This window comes from Macrobrachium nipponense, chromosome 7 (genome assembly GCF_015104395.2).
Source record: "Macrobrachium nipponense isolate FS-2020 chromosome 7, ASM1510439v2, whole genome shotgun sequence".
NCBI lineage: Eukaryota > Metazoa > Arthropoda > Malacostraca > Decapoda > Palaemonidae > Macrobrachium > Macrobrachium nipponense.
Window position 1 is genome coordinate 49,913,965 of NC_061109.1, and position 24,602 is coordinate 49,938,566.

Below are 24,602 nucleotides of genomic sequence, written 5' to 3' on the forward strand. Positions count from 1 at the left end.
GGACAAAATAGTGATGCCCTTCGACGGTGTAGCTGCTTTGATGGCATCCTTCTGTTTAAGGATGGTGCCTATTGTCGACGGATTACGGCTGTATTCCTTTGCGATCACACTCAATCGCATACCAGCTTCGTACTTCTTGATGATCTCCATCTTTATCTCCAAAGAGAGCATGCGCTTCTTTCCATGAATTTCAACTTTATTGGGACCCATGACTACATTATCTTGTACGTAATTTATGTATAAGTAACACAATAAAGTTTCCGCACAACACGATAATAGTATACTGCAACGAAATCACTAACGAATTTACGTTACTAAACGAAATCGTTGGACTGAACGAATGCTGTGTGCGTACGATAGAGATATTGGTACGAAGAGGCCGAGATAGGTACGTCACCACGTATACGTATAAGATGCATGATGGGAGGGATGCTGTCCAATAGGAGAGAAGGATTTCATGGTGGTGACTAGCATCAGGAACCAATGGGAGAGCAGGAGGATGGTGGCGAGTCTACTAGTACTAAGTTGGCGGCGCGTGGCGCGAGTTTTAAAATTGTTATCCGGGCGAATCTCAGACTTTCAGAAACCTTTCGTATCTTGAAAACTTTTCGTATGTAGAGCAGTAAAATTTTTCGCATTGGCTTTCATATCTCAAGTTTTTCGTAAGTTGAGCCTTTCGTATCTCGAGGTACTACTGTAGTCGATGGCCTCACTGGCAGAGCTAATCCACAAGATGGCCACCTGCAAGACCCAGCATAGATGAAACCAGGAGGTGGCAGGAGAACAGCGGGAGCTTGGGGGTAGTAAGGGCCTCCATGAAATGAGACAACAAACCTTCCAAGGAGATTGAACCCTGTAGCCCAAGCGATGCCCAAACCACCGCCATTTTGGATTATTCCGAATCTGAAGTAAATGAATGCGATGAGGAAGCCTCTTCACCCCCGGGACGAAAACTGGAACCCGAGGGAGAGGGAGCTACATTACATATAACGTCAGCCTGTGGCACTCCCAATGCTTCCATTGACGAATCAATGGAAGAAAAGGAAGGAGACACAGGAACACCAGAATTAGCATCAAATGAAGGAGAAAGAGCAGCCAAATCATCCAGAAGAGGCAAGGAAAACCCCTCCCAAGAGGGGGAAGAATTGAAACTCTGCGATGCTCCCTCTTCTTATAAAACAACTTCCACTGAGCCTTAAGGCAGCCATACACGTACGTGACTGGCACGCTGATTTCATAGCGACTGGCATGAACTGGTCAGTCTTTATCGTGTATGGGGCTATTGATGCCAGTCCTGTCAAGCCAGTCCTGTTCCGTCGTCCTTTCAGTATGATAACTGACTGGCGCGTTGCGACTCGTGCTGCGGGTGTTGGGAAGGACTGAGGCAAAGTTATTTCCTTGTGGGAGTTGGGGCAGTACTGCGGCTGTGATAGGATGTCGCAGTCTGTCAAGTATTTATCTAACAATTTCATTCGTGATTTTTTGGACCAGTACAGAGCACTTCCGTGCTTGTGGAAAATACGAAGTCCGAATTATTCCAATTAAGTAAAAAGACAAGCAGCTTATGAGCAATTACTGAAATTTTGTAAACAAACAGATAAAGATGTAAACAGCTTTTGTGAAAGCCAAAATTGCCAGCCTTTCATGGTATCTTTTGTCAAATATAAATTAGTTTTATAATTAAATGACTGTAAATTTTACTAGTAAAACATTTGAGAGGAAATATGTCAATAGTGATTCATTTCACACCTTTTATCGATATTCAAATTCATTCATCTCCAGAGTCGACATAGATTCCTGTTATATGAAGTAAAGTACGTTTAAGAATGATACATTCCATATCTCCTTGTGAGAGAGAGAGACTGAGAGAAACATTCTGAAATGCAGGTAAACCTTTGGGTAGGTTAAATAAAATGAAAAAGCTGAAAAGCATATTGTAAATTCAGAGGTCCTCCTGAACTAGTATATGAATGGATGCCGTTACCCAATTACTGTATTGAAGTAGCAATCAAAATTAGGAACACCCCAGTCATCATCAGTTTTTAAATAATTTCTATAATCTTCCGGGTTATTTTGCCTTTAATTCTTTCATTTAAGTCATATGGTAAAACCTCTCTTTATTAGCCATGGTTTCACCCATACTTTATGATTTTTCGTGCATATTTCATGCTCGTATTCGACTTGCAGGAGTGCTATTATCATTATTGCACTTATATTCCTTTTACTTGGTGCCATGATTTGAAAACGCTCACTATAGCAGGACACTACAGGACTGAAAGGAATACGGCCTCTGCATATTAACTCTGTCCTCTCAAAATATGCGTAGAGCAAGTCCTCTGCGTGTATGGGCAATACCCAAGCAGACTGGAGCGTGCGCTAATCCTGGCAGGACAAACCCCATGCCAACCGCGTTTGTGTATGGCCACCTTTAGGCCAGGCACAACATTCCAGGCAAGGATTCTTCACCATACAAAAATTAGCTCTGCGCCTACTGCAAGTTGTATGTGGGTCCATAGCCGTAGACGCCAAAAATCTCGAGCACCGGAACCCTCGGACACCTGGGCACATACGCTGGTGAGGTCGTGGAGACTCGGAGGAAGCCATAACCCAATAACACACACACAACACACTGAAAGAACAGAACACAGACAAAAAACAACCGGCTTGGAAGGAGAGCAAAGCGTAAGCATCTACTTTCCAAGGTGGTTAGGAAAAGGCTGAGCGTCACAGGGTTATGTGCGGTCACTGACCAGCTTTCACCTCATACATGCAGGCGTTGCCAGATCTCACAGATTCCTTGCTTACAATCTCTGATTGTAAAAACCGGTTACCAGGTGTGCTTGGAAAATATCCTATTGTTAAGACCTCAGGTTTGTTAGCTATGAGAAATACAAATTGATTTTAAAATTTTTCATTTCATGAAGAATCAAGACGAGTCATGATTCATCTTGAGTCAACAATAATTTCAATGTTGGTTGAGTCTACAATAATTTCAATGTAACTGTTTGCACCAAGTGAATCAAGTCAATTCAAATCATGCCAATTTGCTTGGTGTAAGTGGTTACATTGAAATTAGTGTGGTGAATAAAGATGAATCATGAATCGGGTTGATTCTTCATGAATTTAATTGATTTTATTTGCTTGGTGTAAATGCAGCCCTAAGGTTTAAAGGCGAATATCTCAAATTATTTTCATTTGTTCTGTCAAATATTCATAGAAAATCTAATATATGCTCATATTTTATTGAAACTATGGCATTCTGTTGATAGTGCTTAGGCAATTGAATGATCACTTTCAGATATTCCCAACTATAATAAGAAAATTAATACAAATGCGCTGTAACTGGATATTTTATGACTTCACTGAAACTTGCATAATAACATGGCCACACTATTTAGCATTTAGATAAGTAAGGGAAACTTTTTATGACAGGCAATTAACCCTCTTACGCCGGAGCCCTAAAAATCAAAACATCTCCCGTATGCCGGGCCTGGTTTGGAGTGAGCGCGGAAGTGGAAAAAATATTTTTTTCAAAAAATTACAGCGCGCGTACTTTTGAAGATTAAGAGTTCATTTTTGGCTCCTTTTTTTGTCATTGCCTGAAGTTTAGAATGCAACCATCAGAAATGAAAAATAATATCATTATCATATGTAAATAATGCGATATATGGTAGCGAAAAAAAAAAAATTCATACATAATTGTATTCAAATCACGCTGTGCAGAAAACGGTCAAAGCTAACCAGTTACTTTTTTTTGCGTTGTATTGTACACTAAATTGCAATCATTTTGATATATAATACATTGTAAAACAATAAAAGCAACACCGGAAAAATATTATCACAAAATGATGTACGAATTCGTAACGAGCGGACGTAAAAAAATGTTATTTTAAAAAATTCACCGTAATTCTAAATAATGTTCTAGAGACTTCCAATTTGTTTCAAAATTAAGACAAATGATTGAATATTACGATACTGTAAGAGTTTTAGATTAGAATTGCAGATTTCGACCATTTCGGACGAGTTAAATTTGACCGAATGTCGAAATTTTAATATATATATTTTTTATATGGACATATTTCGAAGATGGAAAAAGCTACAACCTTCAATTATTTTTTATTGTATTCTTCATGAATTTGCGCACATTTTGATATATGAAACTCTATAAAAAGGCTAATATGAAAAGGAGCAAATATTAAGATAATGCCATGTACGTATTTCGGAGACTTGCGGCCGCGAATCGGCGCGCGGAGTGAAGGTAAATATATTTTTCAAAAATTCACCATAAATCACAATATTGTTTGAGACTTCAAATTTGTTTCAAAATGAAGAAAAATGACAGAATATTACTAGGCCGTAAGAGTTTTAGCTTACAATTGCGTTTTTCAACTATTTCGGTAGAGTCAAATTTGACCGAACGTGGTTTTTTTTTCTATTTATCGTGATTTATATGCAAATATTTCGAAAAAAGAGAAAAGCTACAACCTTCAATCATTTTTAGTTGTATTCTACATGAAATTACGCACATTTTCATATATAAAACTTTATGTAACAGCTAATTTTAAATGGTGCAAACATTTCGACAATCGCACAAAAAAAATTCTGATTTTTTCGGAAGTTACCGCGCGAACGTAATGTTTTTTTTTTCATAAATTCACCATAAATCGAAATATTGTGCTAGAGACTTCCAAGTCGTTGCAAAATGAAGGTAAATGATTGAATATTACTAGAATATAAGAGTTTTAGCTTACAATTGCGTTTTTTTCGACCATTTCGGTAGAGTCAAAGTTGACCGAAAGTTGAAATTTTTGCACTTAACGTTATTTATATGAAAATATTTCAAAACTGATAAAAGTTACAACCATGGGTTGTTTTTTGTTGTATTGTGCAGGAAATTGCGCACATTTACATATATAAAACTTTATGTAACGGCAAATTTAAAAGGGTGCAAACATTAGGACAATCGCACAAAAAAATTTATCGGAAGATGTTATCGCACGAACGTAAGGAAAAAGTTTTTTCATAAATTCACCATAAATCGAAATATTGTGCTAGAGACGTCCAATTTGTTGCAAAATGAAGGCAAATGATTGAATATTACTATAATGTAAGAGTTTTAGCTTACAATTGCGTTTCTCGACCATGTCTGTAGAGTCAAAGTTGACCGAAGGTTGAAATTTTGGCACTTATCGTTATTTATATGAAAATATTTCAAAACTGATAAAAGCTACAATCATGAGTATTTTTTAGTTGTATTTTGCATGAAATTGCGCACATTTTCATATATAATACTTCATGTAAAAGATAATTTAAAATGGTGCAATAATTATGTCAAAGTGACGAAATAATTTCCGAGATGTGTCACTGATACTTTTTAGTGCGATAAGAAAGAAATTCGCGCTTGCGCGCCTGCGTAGCGATTGTAAACAAAACAATGCCTTGATCCGTGAACTCCCAGCATCCCCCAAGGCGCGTGATACAAAAGTTTTCGGCTGGTAGGCCTATAAGTATTTTTCCGCGAATTTTTAAAAAAACTTTTTTGAGCCGACGTATGATACGTCCAATCGGCATACGGGAGACATTTTGACTCGACGTTTAATACGTCCAATCGGCGTAAGAGGGTTAAAGGGAACTCTCCATAACAAAGCATTTAGACACTTTCAAACGATTCACAAAATATGCATTTGTATTGACCAAATATTGAGTCTACTACAACAAAAATAGTGAATATAACGTTATGATATCATGCCAATATGATGTCATAACTCAGGACATTTATACTCGTACATGCTGTACCTGTGACATTTCAGTAATTATAATAAAGTTTTTTTTATAGCCTAAAGGTTATGATCAGGACATCAGACAAGTCAGAGAACCACTGCAAGACACTGTCAAAGGTCAGGTGTCTGGTGGGCAGAAAGATTACTTTGATCATCTCCACCTATCCCCTATCAAGGTAAGTATGTAGATCCTTTAGGTCCAGTGAGACCACTTAATAATGATAATTTTTTCAACTTTTAGACTAGCCAGTGTAAATGTCTTTATTAGTAAGATTTATTTGTCAGGGGTTTGGCCTATGGGGTTCAAGAGGTGTACTGCCTCATCACTCTTGTAACCTCTGCATTTCTTGTCTGAATTGCCATCTTGTGGGTCTTCCTTCTATCCATTGTCTTGTTACATCTGTATCCATTTCTGTCTGATTTATTACTCATCTCCCATTTTCATCACACATCTAGACTCTCCGTCTGTTTTACTAAATGAATGCCACATTTCTTATTTTCCTCCTTATTTGGGTTACATTCTTTCCATTGAAGTTCAAGGATAAATCAGTGTATGGCATACTGGCTGGCTCGAGTCTGGCATTTATATTCAAAGTTCTCCATAATTTCTTCCATTTACTTTTTAAGTACATACCAGAGTCATCACAGCTTAAAAGAGTAACAGTTCATATATTTTTTTGCCTTGGAATAGGGTCTCCTCATTTAATAATTCTAACACTTTCCTTCAACATTATGTAGGCAGTTATTACTCATTAAATTACTGTCTCTCAGTACCAGCTTCACAGTCTCTAATGTCAAGATAACAGTTGTTCTTTCTGCTCAAAGATGTACTACTCCACCATAACAATTCCTTGTCCATCTCTGCACCATTAGTTCTTTGTATACAGCACATTGGCAACAGATTCAACAGTGCAAGGGTATATCACTTGGTATTTCTTGCATGACACACTGTTGGCATTACTCAAAGACCTTTGTGGCATATCTTTGGCCTCCACCTACATTACTTTTGGTCTGTAACTTTTCACCTGTTCCATTCAACCCTTTCTGCTCTTTTCAATTACTCTCCCATTTTTAACCATTTCTGAAACATTGTATGTTGGTTCTATTGTTAAAATTTGGTTATCTAAGCAAGTTGTTGCCATTAGCATAATTTTCTGTACCCATTTGTTTCCTTTTTTTATTAAGATAATCACAATAACTGCTATTGCCTTCATTACAGACCCTATCCTGATGTATTACCATCACTTTTGTAATGAGTTGCTCCCTTACTCTCCAGTGCTCATTGATGGCTTGTCTTCTTAGCACTTATTTTCCTAATATTTGTGTTATCACTTTGGTAATGAGTTGTTCCCTTACTCTTCAGAGCTCATCTAATGACTTGTCTTGATACTATTTTTATAATAAAGGCAGTCTCCAGTTAACGTTAGACACGGTTTTATGGCACTAGGCGATTTATGGCGCCATAATGGGCCAAGTTTCAGTTATCGGTGCCGTAAGGCGCCAATAATGGAGTTATGGTGCCACAATATACCTAACAGAGGCGGCATTAACCGGTTATCAGTGCCAAGGCAGTTAAAGAAAGACTGTGCGTCACGAGGTTCCAGGCCCAGTCGGTGCCCAGCATCCACCTCAATATGTGTATGAGTTCCCAGAAGCCACAGATTCCTTGCTTTACAATCTTTGATTCTTTTTTAACTAAATCCAACTGGAACTTGGAGATTATACTATTGTTAAGACTGAAGGTTTGTTAGCTATGAAAGATACAAATTGATTAAAAATTTGTCACATTTAGCAGATTTTTCAAGAATGTTTACATAGTTTGACCCGTTTTTACCTGTCATGTCCTTACCAAACCCAAGAAATGTTGTATTTCAATTTTTTTTTATCATGAACTTTTTGTATGTCTAGTTCTAATTTAAAGTTATAGGATCTTATCAAATAAAATTTGTTCACAGGATTCTTTTTCTTCATATTTATATTTCCTTATACAGCAACATATTTGCATTGATATATTCACAAAACTAATATGCTTAACCTTTAACCTTTCCTTCAGTACCTTCTACTCATATTCTCTTAAACTCTTCATATCATATTGCTTCCCAGCAGTACTAGAGTACAGAGGAACAACCTTTCAAAAGTTTGTGCCAGATATTCAAAATATGGTACTGTAAGTGATGCCCAAAATGTGATACTGTAAGTGATGCCCTATGCAGTATTTGTCAAATTATGCAATTTGGCAAGTATGGAGCGCACCCTGGAACATCTATTTGAAATACAGTGGTACCTCGACATACGAAAGGCTCAACTTACGAAAAACTCGAGATACGAAAGCAAATACGAAAAATTTTACAGCTCTACATAAGAAAAGTTTTCAAGATACGAAAGGTTGTTGCTGTAAAGTCCCGAGATTCGCCCGGACCACCGAGAACAATTTTAAAACTCCCGCACCGCCAGCTGAGTAAACTTGCCACCATCCTCCCGCTCTCCCATTGCTTCCTGATGCTAGTCACCCCATAAGATCCTGCTCTCCTATTGGTCAGCATCTACCACTTGTGCTTTAAGTATTCTATTGGTAAAAGGATGCTGTAAATTGAAAAACTTATTCATGCAACACTGGTTATTATACTGTTTGGTAGTTTCAGTAGTTGAAGAGAGATAATGAAAATTTATGGCTTACTGTGTAAAGTGATTGCTTGGCGATCATTCGATACTCGTAAGTACTGGATGTAAACAGAAGTTTGGAAGCTTTTTTTGTTTGTTTATTATAGTTAATGGTTACTTAATAATTATTTGAAATGAGTACATGCAATACATTTAATAAAAAAATTGTGAATTAGATATCATAAAATATAAAATAAATCAGACTGCCAACAAATACGTATTTTTTAGAATTCTTCTGTTTTAATATTACGTTACGTATATGTTTCATTATAGCTTGTCAGTAACTCAGTATCTCCATTAGGTAAAGGTAGAATAAAGAATAGAAATTAATGGTTATTATACTGTTTGGTAGTTTCATTAGTTGAAGAGAGATACTAATGAAAATTTATGGCTTACTGTGTCCTAGGAAAAGTGATTGCTTGGCATTTGTTCGGTACTCGTAAGACGGTAATAGCTGAATGTAAACAATCGATTGGAAGGTTTTTTTTTTTTTTTTGTGTATTATAGTTAATGATTAATTAATAATTATTTGAAATGAGTACATACTGATTATTTATACATTTTATTGGCATATTCTAAGCTTTTAGCTTCTTAGGTTTAGATGTCAGAATCATAGACTAGGCTACAGTAGCAACCACTAACATAGGCTAGGCTTATTGCTAAGGGACATATGCTAAAGTCCTAATATATGCAGTAAAAATGGGGTTGAACATTACATGCAGTTGAATATTACTCAAGTATGTACAGTGTTTTGCCTTTTTGGAGCCATATTTCTTCCGTCGGATCGGCGTCATAACCCTAGAACATGTGTTTTAGGCCTGGAAATATAATTTCCTGGGTGTTTTTGTAGGGCTTGGAACGGATTAGCCATTTTACATGTAAAATGTGGTCCAAGATACGAAAACCTCATGATACGAAGGGCGCCTCGGAACGGATTAATTTCGTATCTCGAGGTACTACTGTATTGCTTTCCACAGCTGTACCTACCATCCTCTAGAAGACTAATCTTCCAAGTTTTTTGTAAGTTCCATGCTTCATTACCTCCTTGATGACTCATTGTTCATATTTTGTGGCTAAGAGTCAGATTATTTTGTGGCTAAGAGTCAGATTAGGGTTACCTGCCATACTTAACCCTTTACTGCCGACTGGACGTATTTTACGTCAACATTTTTTGTCTCTTGTGTGCCGACTGGACGTATTTTACGTCGATATACAAAAGTTTTTTTTAAATCGCGGAAAAATACTTTTAGGCCTACCAGCCAAAAACTCTTGAATCACACGCCTTGGGGGATGCTGGGAGTTCACAGATCAAGGTGTTTTTTTGTTTATAATCGTTACGCAGGCGCGCAAGCACGAATTTCTTTCTTGCCGCACTAAAAAGTATCTGTGACACATCTCTGAAATTATTTCATCACTTTGACATAATTTTTGTACCATTTTAAATTAGCCGTTACATGGAGTATTATATATGAAAATGTGCGCATTTTTATTTAGAATACAACACAAAACTACTCATGATTGTAGCTTTTATCAGTTTTGAGATATTTTCATATAAATAACGATAAGTGCCAAAATTTCAACCTTCGGTCAACTTTGACTCTACTGAAATGGTCAAAAAACGCAATTGTAAGCTAAAACTCTTATATTTTAGTAATATTCAATCATTTACCTTAATTTTGCAACTAATTTGAAGTCTCTAGCACAATATTTTGATTTATGGTGAATTTATGAAAAAAATAACATTTTCTTTACGTCCGCGTGGTAACTTCCGAAAAAATCATACATGCGAATGTGGTAATGTTTGCACCATTTTAAATTAGCCGTTACATAAAGTTTAATTTATGAAAATGTGCGCAATTTCATGTAGAATACAACAAAAAATAATTGAAGGTTGTAGCTTTTCTCATTTTCAAAATATTTGTATATAAATCACGATAAATAGAAAAAAAACCAGGTTCGGTCAACTTTGACTCTACCGAAATGGTTGAAAAACGCAATTGTAAGCTAAAACTCTTACAGTCTAGTAATATTCCATCATTTATCTTCATCTTGAAACAAATTCGAAGTCTCTAGCACAATATTTAGATTTATGGTGAATTTAAAAAAAAAACTTTCCTTCCCTCCGCTCGCGGATTTTCCGCCACAAATCTCCGAAATGCGTATGTCCCATTCTTGGAATATTTGCTCCGTTTCATATTAGGCATTTGATAGAGTTTTATATATGAAAATGTGCTCAATTTCATGTAGAATAAAACGAAAAATATTTGAAGGTTGTAGCTTTTCTTATTTTCGAAATAATTGCATATAAAAAAATATATATAAAAAAATTCGACATTCGGTCAACTTTAACTCGTCAGATATGGTCGAAAACTGCATTTGTAAGCTAATACTCTTACAGTATAGTAATATTCAATCATTTGTCTTCATTTTGAAAGAAATTGGAAGTCTCTAGGACAATATTTAGATTTATGGCGAATTTCTGAAAAAAATATTTGTTTATGTCCGCGTGTTACGAATTCATGCATTATTTTGTGATAATATTTTCTCTGTGTTGCTTTTATTGTTTTACAATGTGTTATATACCAAAATGATCGCAATTTAGTGTACATTACAACGAAAAAAATAGTAACTTGTTACCTTAAACCGTTTTGCTCACAGGGCGATTTGAATACAATTATATATGAAATTTTGTTTTTGCGCTATCATATATCGCATTATTTATATATGATAATGATAATTTTTTTCATTTCTAATGGTTTCTTACTAAACTTCAGTCAATGACAAAAAAAGGAGCCAAAAATGAACTCTTAATCTTGAAAACTAAGCGCGCTGTGATTTTTTGAAAAAAATATTTTTTCCGCTTCCACGCTCACTCTGAAACGCTTCCGGCACACGGGAGACATTTTTTTTTTACCGCTTTCGGCGTTTAAGGGTTAAGAAACCTGGTGCAGTCGAATGCAATCTATATAGGACCATCATTTTATTGAGCCAGATAACAAAGATAATTCTAAAAGTGATTATAAACAGAATAAAAAGAAAACTAAAGCCAGAAATTGCAGAGGAACAATACAGTAGCAGTTCAGAAAGATGTATAGTACATATATGTGTTTTATAGATTATGAAAAAGCATTTGATACAGTGAGGCACACTGAGTTGGTAGAAATACTACAAAGAATAAATGCAGATAGCAAGGACATCCGACTCTTTACCAACTTACGTATACTGGAGTCAAATGGCAGTAGTCAGCATTGACAACAACTTATCAGAATGGGTGGAAATGAAGTGGAGCTTGCCGAGGATGTGTATTATCACCAGATCTGTTTGCAATATATATACGGAGAGATCATCTTGAGAAGTATAGAGGATATGGAAGGGATTAAGATCGGATGAGTAAATATTAATGGCATCAGATATGCAGATGATACAGTAATCACTGCGGACACAACTGAAAAACTGCAATCGTTAGTAGACAGTTAACAGGGAGAGTGAAAAAATGGGACTGAAAATTAATATAAGAAAAATGGAAGTTGTAGTTGCAGCAAAGAATCAAGATAATCAAATTGTAATATAATGATAAACAACATAAGTATAAACCAAGCTAACAGTTTTGTTTACCTGGGCAGTCTACTAACACAAGATGCGAGAGCAAATCAAGATATTGAGAGGAGGATTCTGATAGCTAAAAACTCTTTTAAGAATATGAAAACCTTTTAAACTAATAACTCTTTTAAGAATATGAAAAACCTTTTAACAAATAACAGAATTGGAACTCAAGCAAGAACAAGAGCTCTGAAAATGTATGTGTGGTCCACCCTCATGTATGGATCAGAGAGCTAGACAATCAACAGGGAATTGAAAGCCAAGTTCAATGCAGCGGAGATGTGGTTTTATAGAAGAATGCTGATAATATCATGGACAGATAGAGTGACAAATGAGGTGTTAGCAAGTATTGGAACACAGAGAGCCCTTGTAAGAGAAATGAGGAAGAGACAAATGAATTTTGTTGGACATATAATAAGAAGTGAGATTATAGAGCATTTGTGCTTTACTGGAAGGATAGAGGGGAGGAGAGTGAGAGGTAGACAAAGAGCACATTACTTGGACAGCTTGGTGGGAGACTTGGATGGAGATTATACTGTAAATCAACTAATACAAGCGGCTAGAGATCGAGAGAGGTGGAGGCAAATGACCACCAACGTCCAAGACACAGTGCTTCGATAGATAGATAGCCAATGCACCAATGACTTCATCTCTAGAAAATGATCTCCTTTTTCACAGTATACTGTTAGGTTTTGCCAACATAACTAGTTTTGTGTGTTTGTACGGCGTTTTTACGTTGCATGAACAAGTGGTTATTCAGCAACGGGACCAACGGCTTTACATGACTTCTGAACCACATCGAGAATGAACTTCTATCACCAGAAATACACATCTCTAACATCTCAGTGGAATGCCCAAGAATCGAACTCGCGGCCACTAAGGTGGCATGTCAAGACCATACCGATCACGCCACTGAGGCAGTCCAACATAACTAGAAATTCCACGCAAGCGATGCCAACAACACCATTTCATTTGGTACCATTAAGTATAACTAGGTGACTACTGCTATTGTTCAAGTCAGTACATAGGATGCTACTCTACTTTAAGAAATTTTACCAACATAAAGTCGCTTTTACGTTCTTTGGTACAATTCTCATGTGGGCTGTTGTTGCATTGAGCCAAGTTGTGTGTGTTGGAAGAAATCATGCAGCTTTTTCCTTAATCATGATAATCATCCCTCGTGTTCTTGGCACACTGGAGGCTTGGCTGTCCTGTGGTGTCTCCCTTCATGCCTCATGTTGCTGGAGAACATTCCATCCTTCTCATGATGATTTCTGTGTCATACAAAGAGCTAATATCCCTTTGAAATCCTAGTATGCTTTCTGCTTAATAAAAAATTCACTATATGGCAGATATTTCTCCACTGGAGGGGATTGACATCTGGCCATATCATCTTATTTCTTTTTAATCTAGTAAACATTTTATATAACAAACCTTATTTCCCCACAAACCCTTTAGTTAAACTTGAGCACTTACTTCCTTCATTCCTTGCCTTTTTTTATCTGTCTTTTGGTGAGCACAAAAGAATGGGGAGTAATTGCAGCATCATAGGAGTCTGGTCATGTACAGTTAAGGCTTATTGATCTTGATCAGTATAAGTTGGTGCAACTGGTAACCATTACATGAAAAAGGCAATATATGATTAAGTTAAAGTATATGTATGGAAAATGTTAGAAATACAATTTTTAAAAATTTAGATACAGGTGGTTAATATGACATTTATTTTTCATGTTAGGGTTTCAAATGTTTGACTGAATTGTGGTTAGCAATGATTAATGCAAATGAAGGTTTACTAAACAGTACTTTTATGGCTAAGTTTTCTTTCAATTGCAGATGCATTTAAGCTTCTCACTAAGTGGGACTGAATCTGGCTCAAGTATACCAGTTGCAGGACAAGTCCTTCACCTATTCTTAGAGAGTGTTGGTGTCACCCTAACAGAGGTCCAGGATCTAGTCTTCAGGTTAGTACTTTCTCTTTTCTTATCTTAGTACTCTCTTCCTTCCTGATGCCTGTACTTTATTATTATGCCTGTCACCATGTGTATTTTCATGGCCTGTTTCTGTAAAAGAAATATGATAATGGGTGATTAGTTCTTTGGGTTAGTCCTTTTGTTGTAAAAAAAATGTGACTTGTTAATGACTTTGTTAATTTATAATATGTACACTTGAATCTGCTGCTATAAAAGATTTATAGTGTGTTTTCTAGATTAATGACCGTTGATAATTTTGTTCAGTCTATGTTGTATTAAGTAATGTTACAATGAGTAAAATAGTATTATTTGAAATACCTTTTTTCTTTTTATTGAAGTTGTAATTCCTGACTGAAAATAAATCGTAAATGGACTTGTGTTATGAATTCATTTATTTACCAATAAATTATATAATGACCAGGTTAGCATATATGGAACGCATGCACATCTGGATGAACTGGAATCAGTTTGTTCAAGAATTAACAAGTCACTATGCTGGACAAGTGATAAAACAACTGTATGTTCTTGTGCTTGGATTAGACGTCATAGGAAACCCATTTGGACTTGTTGTTGGACTTACCAAAGGTGTTGAGGATCTTTTTTATGAGCCTATTCAGGTCAGTATTGCTAAATAATGTCTTTGCTATGTATATGAGTAGTATTTAAGTAATAATGTTATAAGATTTATTTTTATGAGAATTTTGAATGTTAAAAATTGTATTTTTATCAAAAGGGAGCCATTGAAGGTCCAGGAGAATTTGCTGAAGGTATTGTATATGGTGTGACAAGCTTTCTTGGCAAGACCGTTGGTGGAGCAGCAGGAACAGTTTCTCGTATTACTGGTACACTTGGTAAGTTAGACGTTAATGTTGTATAGCTTTTTTGGCAAATCTCTTTATATGTCATGGATTAAAGTTTGACAAAATTTCCAACGGGTTATATAATCTCTGGTGAATATATTAGATAAAGTATTTTCAAATAAATATGACTGGAAATGGTATGAAATCTATCATCACATTCAGATATTGAGCAAAATCCTTGGGGGCCTTCAACATCACTCCTTTATTAATGATTTCCAGAATAGATTGGCGTATATATGTTAATATTTGTGGCTATTTAGTCATCTCAGATGTCAGATTTATTTGCATTATGCTAATTGGATGACAATATAATTCATTTTTTCAAACCTGGGGTACATCTATAGTGTTTGCTCTAGGGTCTTTTGCAGTCTCTAGGTTAAAAGATAATCATCATGTGCTTGAGGTTCTTTGACACATGTTGTTCCTGTTTTCATGTAATTAACATTTGGCTTGGACTTATCTTTGTTCATATGCAAACCAACCTTCGGTCTTAACAATAGGATAATTTTCTAGCGCCTAGCTGTATCTGGTTAAAAATCGGAGATGAAAAAGCTAGGAATCTTGTGAGATCTGGCAACACATGCATATATCGGGTGAAAACTGGTCAAAGACCACACACCCACACTACAGCGTTCAGTCTTTTTCTTAACTGCCTGGGTGAGTAGCGGTTGCCCTCACTCGGCCTTTTTCCCAGTTGTTTGCCCGTTTTCGCTATTTTGATTGTCTATGTGTGTGCTTGTGTTTATATGGCTTCCTCCGCTTATTCTTGGCTTCGAACAACGTATGTGCCCGGGAACTCAAGGTTTCCCACGTTCTTGTTTCCTGGCTTCTTCAGCTACAGACCCACACTCCGCATGCAGTAGCTGTCGTGCTAATGTTTGTACCATAACGAATCCTTGCCCGGAATGTCATGCGTGGGCCTAGAGCGAGTGGAAGTTATTTTATGGTAAGAGGGAGCATCGTAAAGTTTTGACCCTTCCTTCGTGTCTTCTTCTGCAGTCACACACACCCCCATGATGCTAGAGTTGTTGTGCCTGTGTCTCCTTTCTTTTCTTCCATCGATTTGTCGTTGGAAGTATTGGGAGGCCCTCAGGCTGAATTAATGTGTAGTTAATTTTCTTACCGCAAATGAGGAGGCTATTTCATCAGTTTCTTATATTTCAGGTTCGGAGGCATCCAAAATGGTGGCACTCTGGGTGTCGGGCTACTGGGTTCACAACGCATTTCATGGATTCTTGCCTCCCTCCTTCCCCTGGCCTTCTCTACGTTGGTACCCGAGTTCAGCCATTTTGTATCGCTCCGCCAGTGAGGCCTGCCGCTAGCTCAGGTTGGGGGAGGCTGTGACGTCTCTCCCAGTGCCACTGGTGACGTCACTCCCAGTTCTATCTCTCCCAATTCCATCGTTGACGTCACTCCCAGTTCCCTCAGTGTTGTCTCTTCCTGCTACATTGGCGTTGTTGGTTGGGGCTGCTGCGCTGCCTCGCTCCTCTGTGTCGTCATCGTTTGCTCCCGTGACATTATCACTGCCATCCAAGATGTATCCTCTTCCTTCCACGTTGTCTGCGTCCTCTCTTGCAGATCTGTCTGAGGCTTTATGTCAGGCATCGCCTCCCTCCCCTTCTGCCGAGAGGATGTGTAAGGAATCAGTCCTGTCATCCTCTCCTCCATCACCCCCATCTCTACCACGTTGGTGTATCAAGCGTTGGAGGTTTAAGGACTTTGCCTTTTCTTCGTCAATGAGTGAGGAGCAGCTTGTCCGTGTTCCCGAGAGTGTTAGTGTTTCGTCCCCTGTGCAATCTGCTGTGGCTGCATCGTCCTCTTCTTCAAGACACGAGTGTGTTGCAACCTAGCACATACGTGCACATGTTGATGATTCTTTTGTTTCTTCTGCACCAGAGCCTGTTCGCCCTGTTTCTTCTACACCAGGGCCTATTCTTCGTCGTAAGGATCTTAAGACGCCTGTGAAAATATCGAAAGTTGTGAATGCGGAAGTAGTGCAGCCGGAGTGTTCACCTCCCCTTCCCATTGATGCTGTTCAGGGTTCAACTCTGAGGAATTTCCTCATTTTATGTTAAGAGTTCGAGATGCTTCTCTGTCACACATACGTGTCTGCTCCACACAGATGCGTACGTGGACAAGTACGTAAATCATCTATTGCGAGTGTTCGTAGTGATGTTCCGTGTTGTGGTGGGCTCATCACAGGAGTTGTGCGTGGCCCCAGTCTGGACAGGTCTGCTGGCGCTTCAGGTTCTTTGGCTGCTGGGTCTACAGTTGGTTTGCATGAGGAAGATGTGTTGGGTAAGCCTGCATCTTCTCGTCGTCGGTCTCCATTGCCAGAGCAGGAGGAAGGAGACGCCCAAGAGTTTTTGTCTTCCTTTACCGAAGTTGTTGATCTTATTCGTGGGTTCACAACAATTTGGAGAGTAGGACTCGGGCTCAGTCGTCTTTCACTCCTACTTGCTTGGAAGCCTTGCTGGGGGCTACACAAGATCCTAAGTCGTCATTTCACCTTCCCTTATTGGGGCATGTCCAGTCGGTCTTGCAAAAGGTGAACACTTCTGTGTCAGATTGGGACGGGTCTCTTCGGTCAAGGGGTTCTTCGAAGTTTCTTCTTCCACCACTCACGAGGCATAGGAAGTATTATGCTATGAACTCTGTCTGCTTGTTGCCTCGTCATCTTAACCTAGATATTATACGTCTTAAGCCAGGGTTGACTTTGGAGCAGGTGAGGTCTGTGGCGTCGTCCTTGTCTCTGCAGGATGCCTCAGCTTTGGAGTCTACAGCGTGTTCTAGCCAGTGTCATGGTTGGACTTGTGGTCGACGGCCAATGCCAAGATTGCATCTGACAGGTCCCCAGAAGGGTTGGTGAGTGCTTCTTCTCTTGCTAGTTTGTTGCAGTCTGGGGGCAAGGCGTTCTTGTATCTCGCACATCTTAGTTTCAATTTATGGGCTAATCGTCTTCTGGTCAGAAGGGACGTGGCGTTGTCCAGGATGGCAAGATAGGTTGACCCTGAGTCCTTGTTGGCGCTCAGGAATGGGGATCTTTAAGAATCTCAATTCCTGTTTTCTCGTACTGATCTGGAGGACATGATAAACCAACGGCGAGCTGACAGAGAGACTGGTTGGTGCACCAGGCTGTGTCCAAGTCAGAGTCTCATTCTCGGAGACGTCCTGCCCCTCCTCCTCCTATTCAGAAGCAAGTACAGAGATCGTTGCCTGGTAAGCTGTCTAGGAGTTCGGTTTCAGTGGGGCCCTCCCATTCGTCTCGACCTAAGTCAAGAGGACTAATGTCCCTTTTGGTCCCGCTCTTACAGGTCAAGGAGGGGCTCCAGGGGTAGAAATAAGGGGGGTCATCGATAGGCGCCTCTCCCTCTCCTTTGCCATGGGCGGGGGGAGCCTGGTGGGCCAGTGGGCCAAGTGACAGAGTTATGGGGCAGAGAAGTGGGTAGTAGATGTCCTTCGGGTGGGGTATCTACTAGTGTTCAACCTCTCTTCCCCGGGGGTTTTACAGTCACATCTTGGTGCCCAAGGCATCAGGGAGATGGAAACCTGTGATCGACAAATCCACCTTGAATCGTTTTGTCAGGAAGACAAAGTTCAAGATGGAGACCCAGCGATCAGTGTTGGCAGCTGTGAGGGAAAACGACTTCATGCTGTCAATAGATCTAAAGGACGCATACTTCCAGATCCCTATTCATCCGTCATCCAGGAAGTTCCTTCACTTCTCTCTCGGAGACAAGGTCTTTGGGTTTAAAGTGCTTTGCTTCGGGTTGACCATGGCCCCTGAGGTGTTCACAAGAGTCTTCTCTCTCGTCTCAACTTAAGCTCATGTTCTAGGGATCCGCTTGCTGAGGTACCTCAATGACTGGTTGGTCTTAGCGGGTTCCAGAGAGAAGCTGCTGCAGGACAGAGTTCGTCTGCTTCAGTTTTGTCTGGTACTCGGCATCTCTTGGTGAACCTAGAGAAGTCAAATCTCATATCCAGTCAAAGGATTCTCTATCTAGGCATGGTCATTGATACTGCAGTCTCGAGAATTTTCCCATCGGATCAGAGGTTGGAGAAGTTGCGAGTAGTAGCATGCGACTTCCTGTCCCAACTGGATCAGTCAGCTCATCAGTAGCAGATTCTTCTGAGGATTTTGTCTTCTCTGGAGAAGCTGGTCCCTCATGGGCGACTTTATCTTCGGTCTCTGCAATGGAGACTGAGGGACTTCTGGTCTCCGGCGGGGGACTCACCCCTGATAAGGGTACCTCTGTCTCTAGAAGTGAGAGAAGATCTTCGTTGGTGGTTGGACAATCAGAATCTCTTGAAGGGTGTTCCTCTGTGTTCTCTTCTGCCAGACTTCCTTCTGTTTTCAGATCCCTCCCTCGCAGGTTGGGGCACTCATTTAGGCGGCCTCATTACTTAGGGCGTTTGGAGTTTGGAGGACAGACAGCAGCATATCAACGCCTTAAGAGTTAAAGGCAGCCTTCCCGGGTCTGAAGGAATTTCGGGAGAAAGTAGAGGGACATTCTGTTGTTCTTATGTCGGACAACACCATGGTGGTCGCATATGTGAAGAAGTAAGGGGACTGGTTTCACATCAACTTCACTCCTTGACAGTCGAGATTCACCAGTGGGCAGTCAGCAGTTGGGTGGAGCTCTCAGCCAGGTATATCCCAGGCAAAAGGAATGTGGTCGCGGACAAGCTCAGTTGTCAGGATCAGATCCTATGTACAGAATAGTCTCACCATCAGGCCGTGGCAGACAGGCTCTTCCAGGTTTAGGGGAGATCTATGCAAGACCTCTTTGTGACCCGGTTCAACAGGAAACTAGAGGTATTCTGTTCGGTGCTTCTGGATCCTCTGGCATTAGCGGAGGATGGGTTCAAACATCACTGGGACAACCTGGAAGTGTATGCCTTCCCTCCGTTTTGTTTGATATGCCAAGTCCTGAACAGGTTGATGAGTGCAGAGTCTCAGGATGATATTGGTAGCTCCTCTGTGGCCACAGGCGGAATGGTTTCCGGATCTGCTGTCATTGTTGTCGGAGGTGCCAAGGGAGATTTCCCCGTGGCGGCATCTTCTTTATCAGCCACATGTAAAAAGATTCCATCAGTCAGTAGAATCCCTGTCTCTTCACAGTTGGAGGCTATCAAGTATTTTCTCCGAGTGAGAGGCTTTTCTCAAAGACAGCAGGACATATGTCCAGCAATCTCAAAAAATCTACCTCTGCCGTTTACCAAGGTTAATAGGTGATCTACTGTAATTGGTGTCGTAAACGTGGTTTTTCTCCACTCAGAACCTCTATTCAGTGCATAGCAAACTTTTTGGTCTTCCTCAGGGATGAGACAGGCTATCTGTCGCCGGTCGGTAAACATCTGTTTACAGACCTCCGCATAGGATTTTTGGATTTGACTCGTTCTAAGTATCTGGATTGACTTTTGGTTATTGACTCTGGATTGTTGGATTGGCATACGCGATAGTGGACTGTTTTTTTATTTTGGATTGGCTTTCTGTGAACGTGATGTCTGGATCAAGTTCAGTGAGCTTTCAGAGTGTGTGTGAAGAGTGATTGCAAGGTGAGGCTACCGAAATCATCGGTAGATCCCCACACAGTATGTATGGGGTGTAGGGGGCATGTTTGTTTGTTGGATGATCGATGCATTGAATGCAAAAGTTTGACTGATGATGGATGGAAGGTGTATGAGTCCTATCGGCGTAAGTTGGAACGCGATAGGATCAGGAGGGCTTCCTCCAAGAGCGGTTCTACGAAAGGTAAGGGAAGTAACATTTCACCTATATTAACACCAGTAGAATTTGCTTCACCTAATCCTGTGTTGTTGCCTGAGGGCCCTGATTCTGTGTCTGGAGAAGGTAATGCCCTTTCTCTGATTCTAGAGTCGTTACGCACTCTAGAGTCCAAAGTGTTGGCCCTAGAAAACGGCTCAAGTAAAGTGTGTGATCGTGCCCCTAGTGTTGTGGAGGGGGTGTCAGATCGGCCCCATAATGCCTCTAGGCCTAGACCTCTATCGGACTCTCAGGACTCAGGGAGTGGGTATGTCGAAAGCCGCAAGAGGGTTACGGGGGCTCCCCACCGATTTGGCGTCCCTTCGGCAGGACCTGTTGTTAGTTCCCAGGCTGCCAAGGAGCGTGCTCAGGCTCGCATCCTTAAGGACTGTTTTTCGTCCTCCGAGGCGCCCTCCCCGCGCAAGGGGTGGAGCGCTCGGAGAGACTCGCGTCCGTTGAAAAGGACTTTTCCGAGGGAGGACGCTTCACGTCCCCTCTCTCCGTTATCGTTGCGGTCTTCTCCTGCGTCGTATGACGCGTTTCCTCCACAGAAGAGAGGTAGGACGTCGTCTGAGGACGACGCTGAGAAGCGCTTTTCTCGCGCTTCGGAGAGGCAGGTTGCTGTACCTGTGAGAAGGAAGGAGGCGTCCCCTCGCCCCTCGTCTTCTCGCAGGTTCAGTCCTTCACCTCCTCTTGTTTCTTCACCAACGAAGAATATTCTTGTGTCTCTTCAAGACCAATTGTCAGCTTTAATGGCTCAGAAGACTCGCCCAGCAGCAGTCAAGCCTAAGCGTAGGAAGGACGCCAGACTGCCTGTCAAGAGGACGAGGCAGTCCCCTTCTCCGTCTCCTCGTTCGTCTCTGTCTCCGCTTGCTTCTCCTTCGGAGCTTCCTCGTTCTCGTTCTATGGGTAGGAAGTCTCGTGGACAGGACGCTTTTCTTCCCTCTCGACGTCCTGATCAGCCCGCGCGTCAGGACGCCTTTGAGGACGCTCGGCAGGACGCCTTTGTGGACGGCTCGGCAGGACGCTTTTGAGGACGCTCGTCGGGACGTTTTGCTAGACGCTTTGCCTATTGAGAAGGCTTTCGAGAGCGCCCAGAAGGACGCTTTGAAAGCGAAAGCTAGACGCTTTAGCGGAAAGCGTAAGGACGCTCCTCTAGAGCGAGTAAGAGTAGCCTCTCTTGACGCTCAGAGCGGTCAAGACGCTCTTCGTTCTTCGAGCTCTAAGGATCGACAGAAGGTCGGTCGCTTTGAAGAAGCTGCTACACGTAATCCTCGAAAGCCTTTGTTGAAGGCTAGACCCGTTGGGCGCACGCCCTCTCCAGAGGTGGAATCTCCTTTGCCTCTTAGGGAGGAAGGGAGAGCTTAGTAGTCCGGCGGACTCAGCTAGGAGAGGACAGCCTTCGGTTTCGTCTGTGTCTGATTACAAAGTGCTGGTTCGACTGTTACGCTCTTCTTTTGGAGAGAAGTTCCAGCCTGCAGCTCCCAAGTCTCCACCCTCTCAGTTTTCGTCATCTAAGTCTTGCAAGGTTCCGGAGTTTGTGGAAATGAAAACTTCTTTGTCCACTAAGAGGGCGTTTAAGAGTTTGCAAGATTGGATGTAACGTCGGAAGGATCAGGGCAAGTCGACTTTCGCCCTTCCTCCCTCCTTCAAGACTCAGTGGGAAAGGCGGCATCTGGTATGAGACCAAAGGAGAAGTAGGAGTTAAGATCCCGTCGTCTTCCCAAGGGGACTTTGCTAGTCTGATCGATGCTCAGAAGAGGTCCCTTTTATCGACTGCTAAGATTTCCTGGACGCCAACGGAGATTGATCATCACATGAAAGGTCTGTTAAGGACTCTTGAGGTCTTTAACTTTTTAGACTGGTGCTTGGGAGTCCTGGATCTTCAATCTATCTAGGAGTCCTGACTCGTTAAGTCTGGGGGAGCTGTCCAATGTGTTATCCTGCATGGACAAGGCCGTCAGGGATGGTTCGGAAGAGTTAGTGTCTCATTTCGGCACTGATTTCTCAAGAAGAGAGCGCTTTTCTGCAACTTTACGGCTAGGTCTGTTTCTACAACGCAGAAAGCGGAGCTTCTCTTTGCGCCTCTTTCGAGCCATCTCTTCCCCCAGGCTATGGTAAAGGACCTGGCAGTGAGCCTACAGGAGAAGGCTACCCAGGACCTCTTGGCCCAGTCTTCAAGACGTCCCGCAGTCCCTACCACGTCGTCTTTTGGACGACCACCTAGGAAGGTTAAACCCTTTCGTGGCACTCCTCCCTCGAGAGCTGCTCCTCGAGGAGAGGGCTTGCAGAGGAAGAGGTTCCTTCAAGCCTAAATCCTCTAAGTGAGAATCAAGTCCTTCAGATGTGCCAGTCGGAGCCAGGCTAAAGTTCTTTGCGGGGGCGTGGAGAGAGAGAGATACAGATGCGTGGTCCCTCAAGATAGTGGAACAGGGGTACAAGATCCCCTTTTGACCCTCCTCCTCTATCCACAACTCCCAGAGATCTTTCCCCGTCATATCAAGGGGAGAAACGTCAGATTTCTTTTCGATCTTTTAGATCAAATGATCAAGAAAAGAGCGGTGGAACAGGTCTTAGACCTGGGGTCACCAGGAATATTACAACAGACTTTTCCTGGTACCAAAGCAGTCGTCGGGTGGCGTCCAGTCTTGGACGTAAGCAGGCTGAATCTTTTCATAGAAAAGAAAAAATTCAAGATGGAAACGCCTCAGTCGGTTCTAGGAGCCTTAAGACCGGGCGACTGGATGGTGTCCTTGGACCTACAGGACGCATACTTTCACATTCCTATCCACCCTCTTTCAAGAAAGTTTCTGAGGTTTGTGTTAAAGGACAAAGTTTGGCAATTCCGAGCCCTTTGTTTCGGATTAAGCACGGCTCCGATGGTATTTACCATGCTCATGAAGAACGTAGCGAGATGGTTACATTCTGCAGGGATAAGAGTGTCCCTGTATCTCGACGATTGGCTTATCAGAGCATCGTCAGAAGAGAGGTGTCTGAAGGACCTTCACTTCACGTTAGCCTTGGCGAGGTCCCTGGGACTTCTGGTCAACCACCTCGAAAAGTCGCATCTGACCCCCAACACAGTCACCATCGTGTATCTGGGGATTCAGATGGATTCAGTGGCTTTTCGAGCGTTTCCGTCCCAGGAACGACAGCTGCAAGGCTTAGAGAGAGTTTCGGCCTTCCTGGGGAAGGAAGCTTGCTCGGCGAGGGAGTGGATGAGTCTGCTGGGGACCATTTCCTCGCTGGAAAAGTTTGTTTCCCTGGGAAGACTACACCTCAGGCCTCTCCAGTTTTTCTTGGCAGAAGAATGGAGAGTCAAAGAGGATCTGGATGCGACCTTTATGATCACCAAATCGGTGAAGAACCATCTAAGATGGTGGTTAGATCCTCGGAAGTTTCGAGAGGGGTTGTCCCTAAAGCTTCTGAGCCCCGACCTAGTGTTGTTTTCCGACGCCTCGGTGTCGGGATGGGGAGCAACACTAGGAGGGGAAGAAGTGTCAGGCGCCTGGAGGGGGGAACAGGTGTCCTGGCACATCAATGTGAAGGAACTAGTGGCGGTTTTCCTGGCGCTACAGTTCTTCCAGCAAAAGGTTGCAGAAAAAGTCGTCCAAGTCAACTCGGACAACACCACGGCCCTTGCGTACCTAAAGAATCAGGGAGGTACACACTCCCGTCCTCTATTTTACTTAGCGAGGGAGATTCTGCTGTGGGCAGATGCGAGGAGAATCAGGATCCTGACGAGATTTATTGCAGGAGTCCAGAACGTCAGAGCAGACCTTCTCAGCCGACAGGATCAGATCCTGCCGACGGAATGGACGCTGCACCAGGACGTCTGTCGAGAACTATGGAGACTGTGGGGACGTCCTTTAGTCGACCTATTTGCGACGTCGAGGACGAAGAGGTTGCCTCTTTATTGCTCCCCTGTGTTGGATCCGGGAGCAGTCGCTATAGACGCTCTGCT

General features: G+C 41.5%; 1 protein-coding gene across 1 annotated transcript in view; it reads left to right on the forward strand.

Annotated features, from left to right (window-relative positions):
- The window catches only part of LOC135216964 (intermembrane lipid transfer protein Vps13-like), an 840,085-nt gene that overhangs the window by 688,036 nt on the left and 127,447 nt on the right, over positions 1 to 24,602 (forward strand). Inside the window, 4 exon segments of the mRNA XM_064252490.1 lie at positions 5,837 to 5,956; positions 13,875 to 14,002; positions 14,433 to 14,628; positions 14,745 to 14,862. Of these exon segments, the coding sequence (XP_064108560.1) occupies positions 5,837 to 5,956; positions 13,875 to 14,002; positions 14,433 to 14,628; positions 14,745 to 14,862 (562 nt within the window).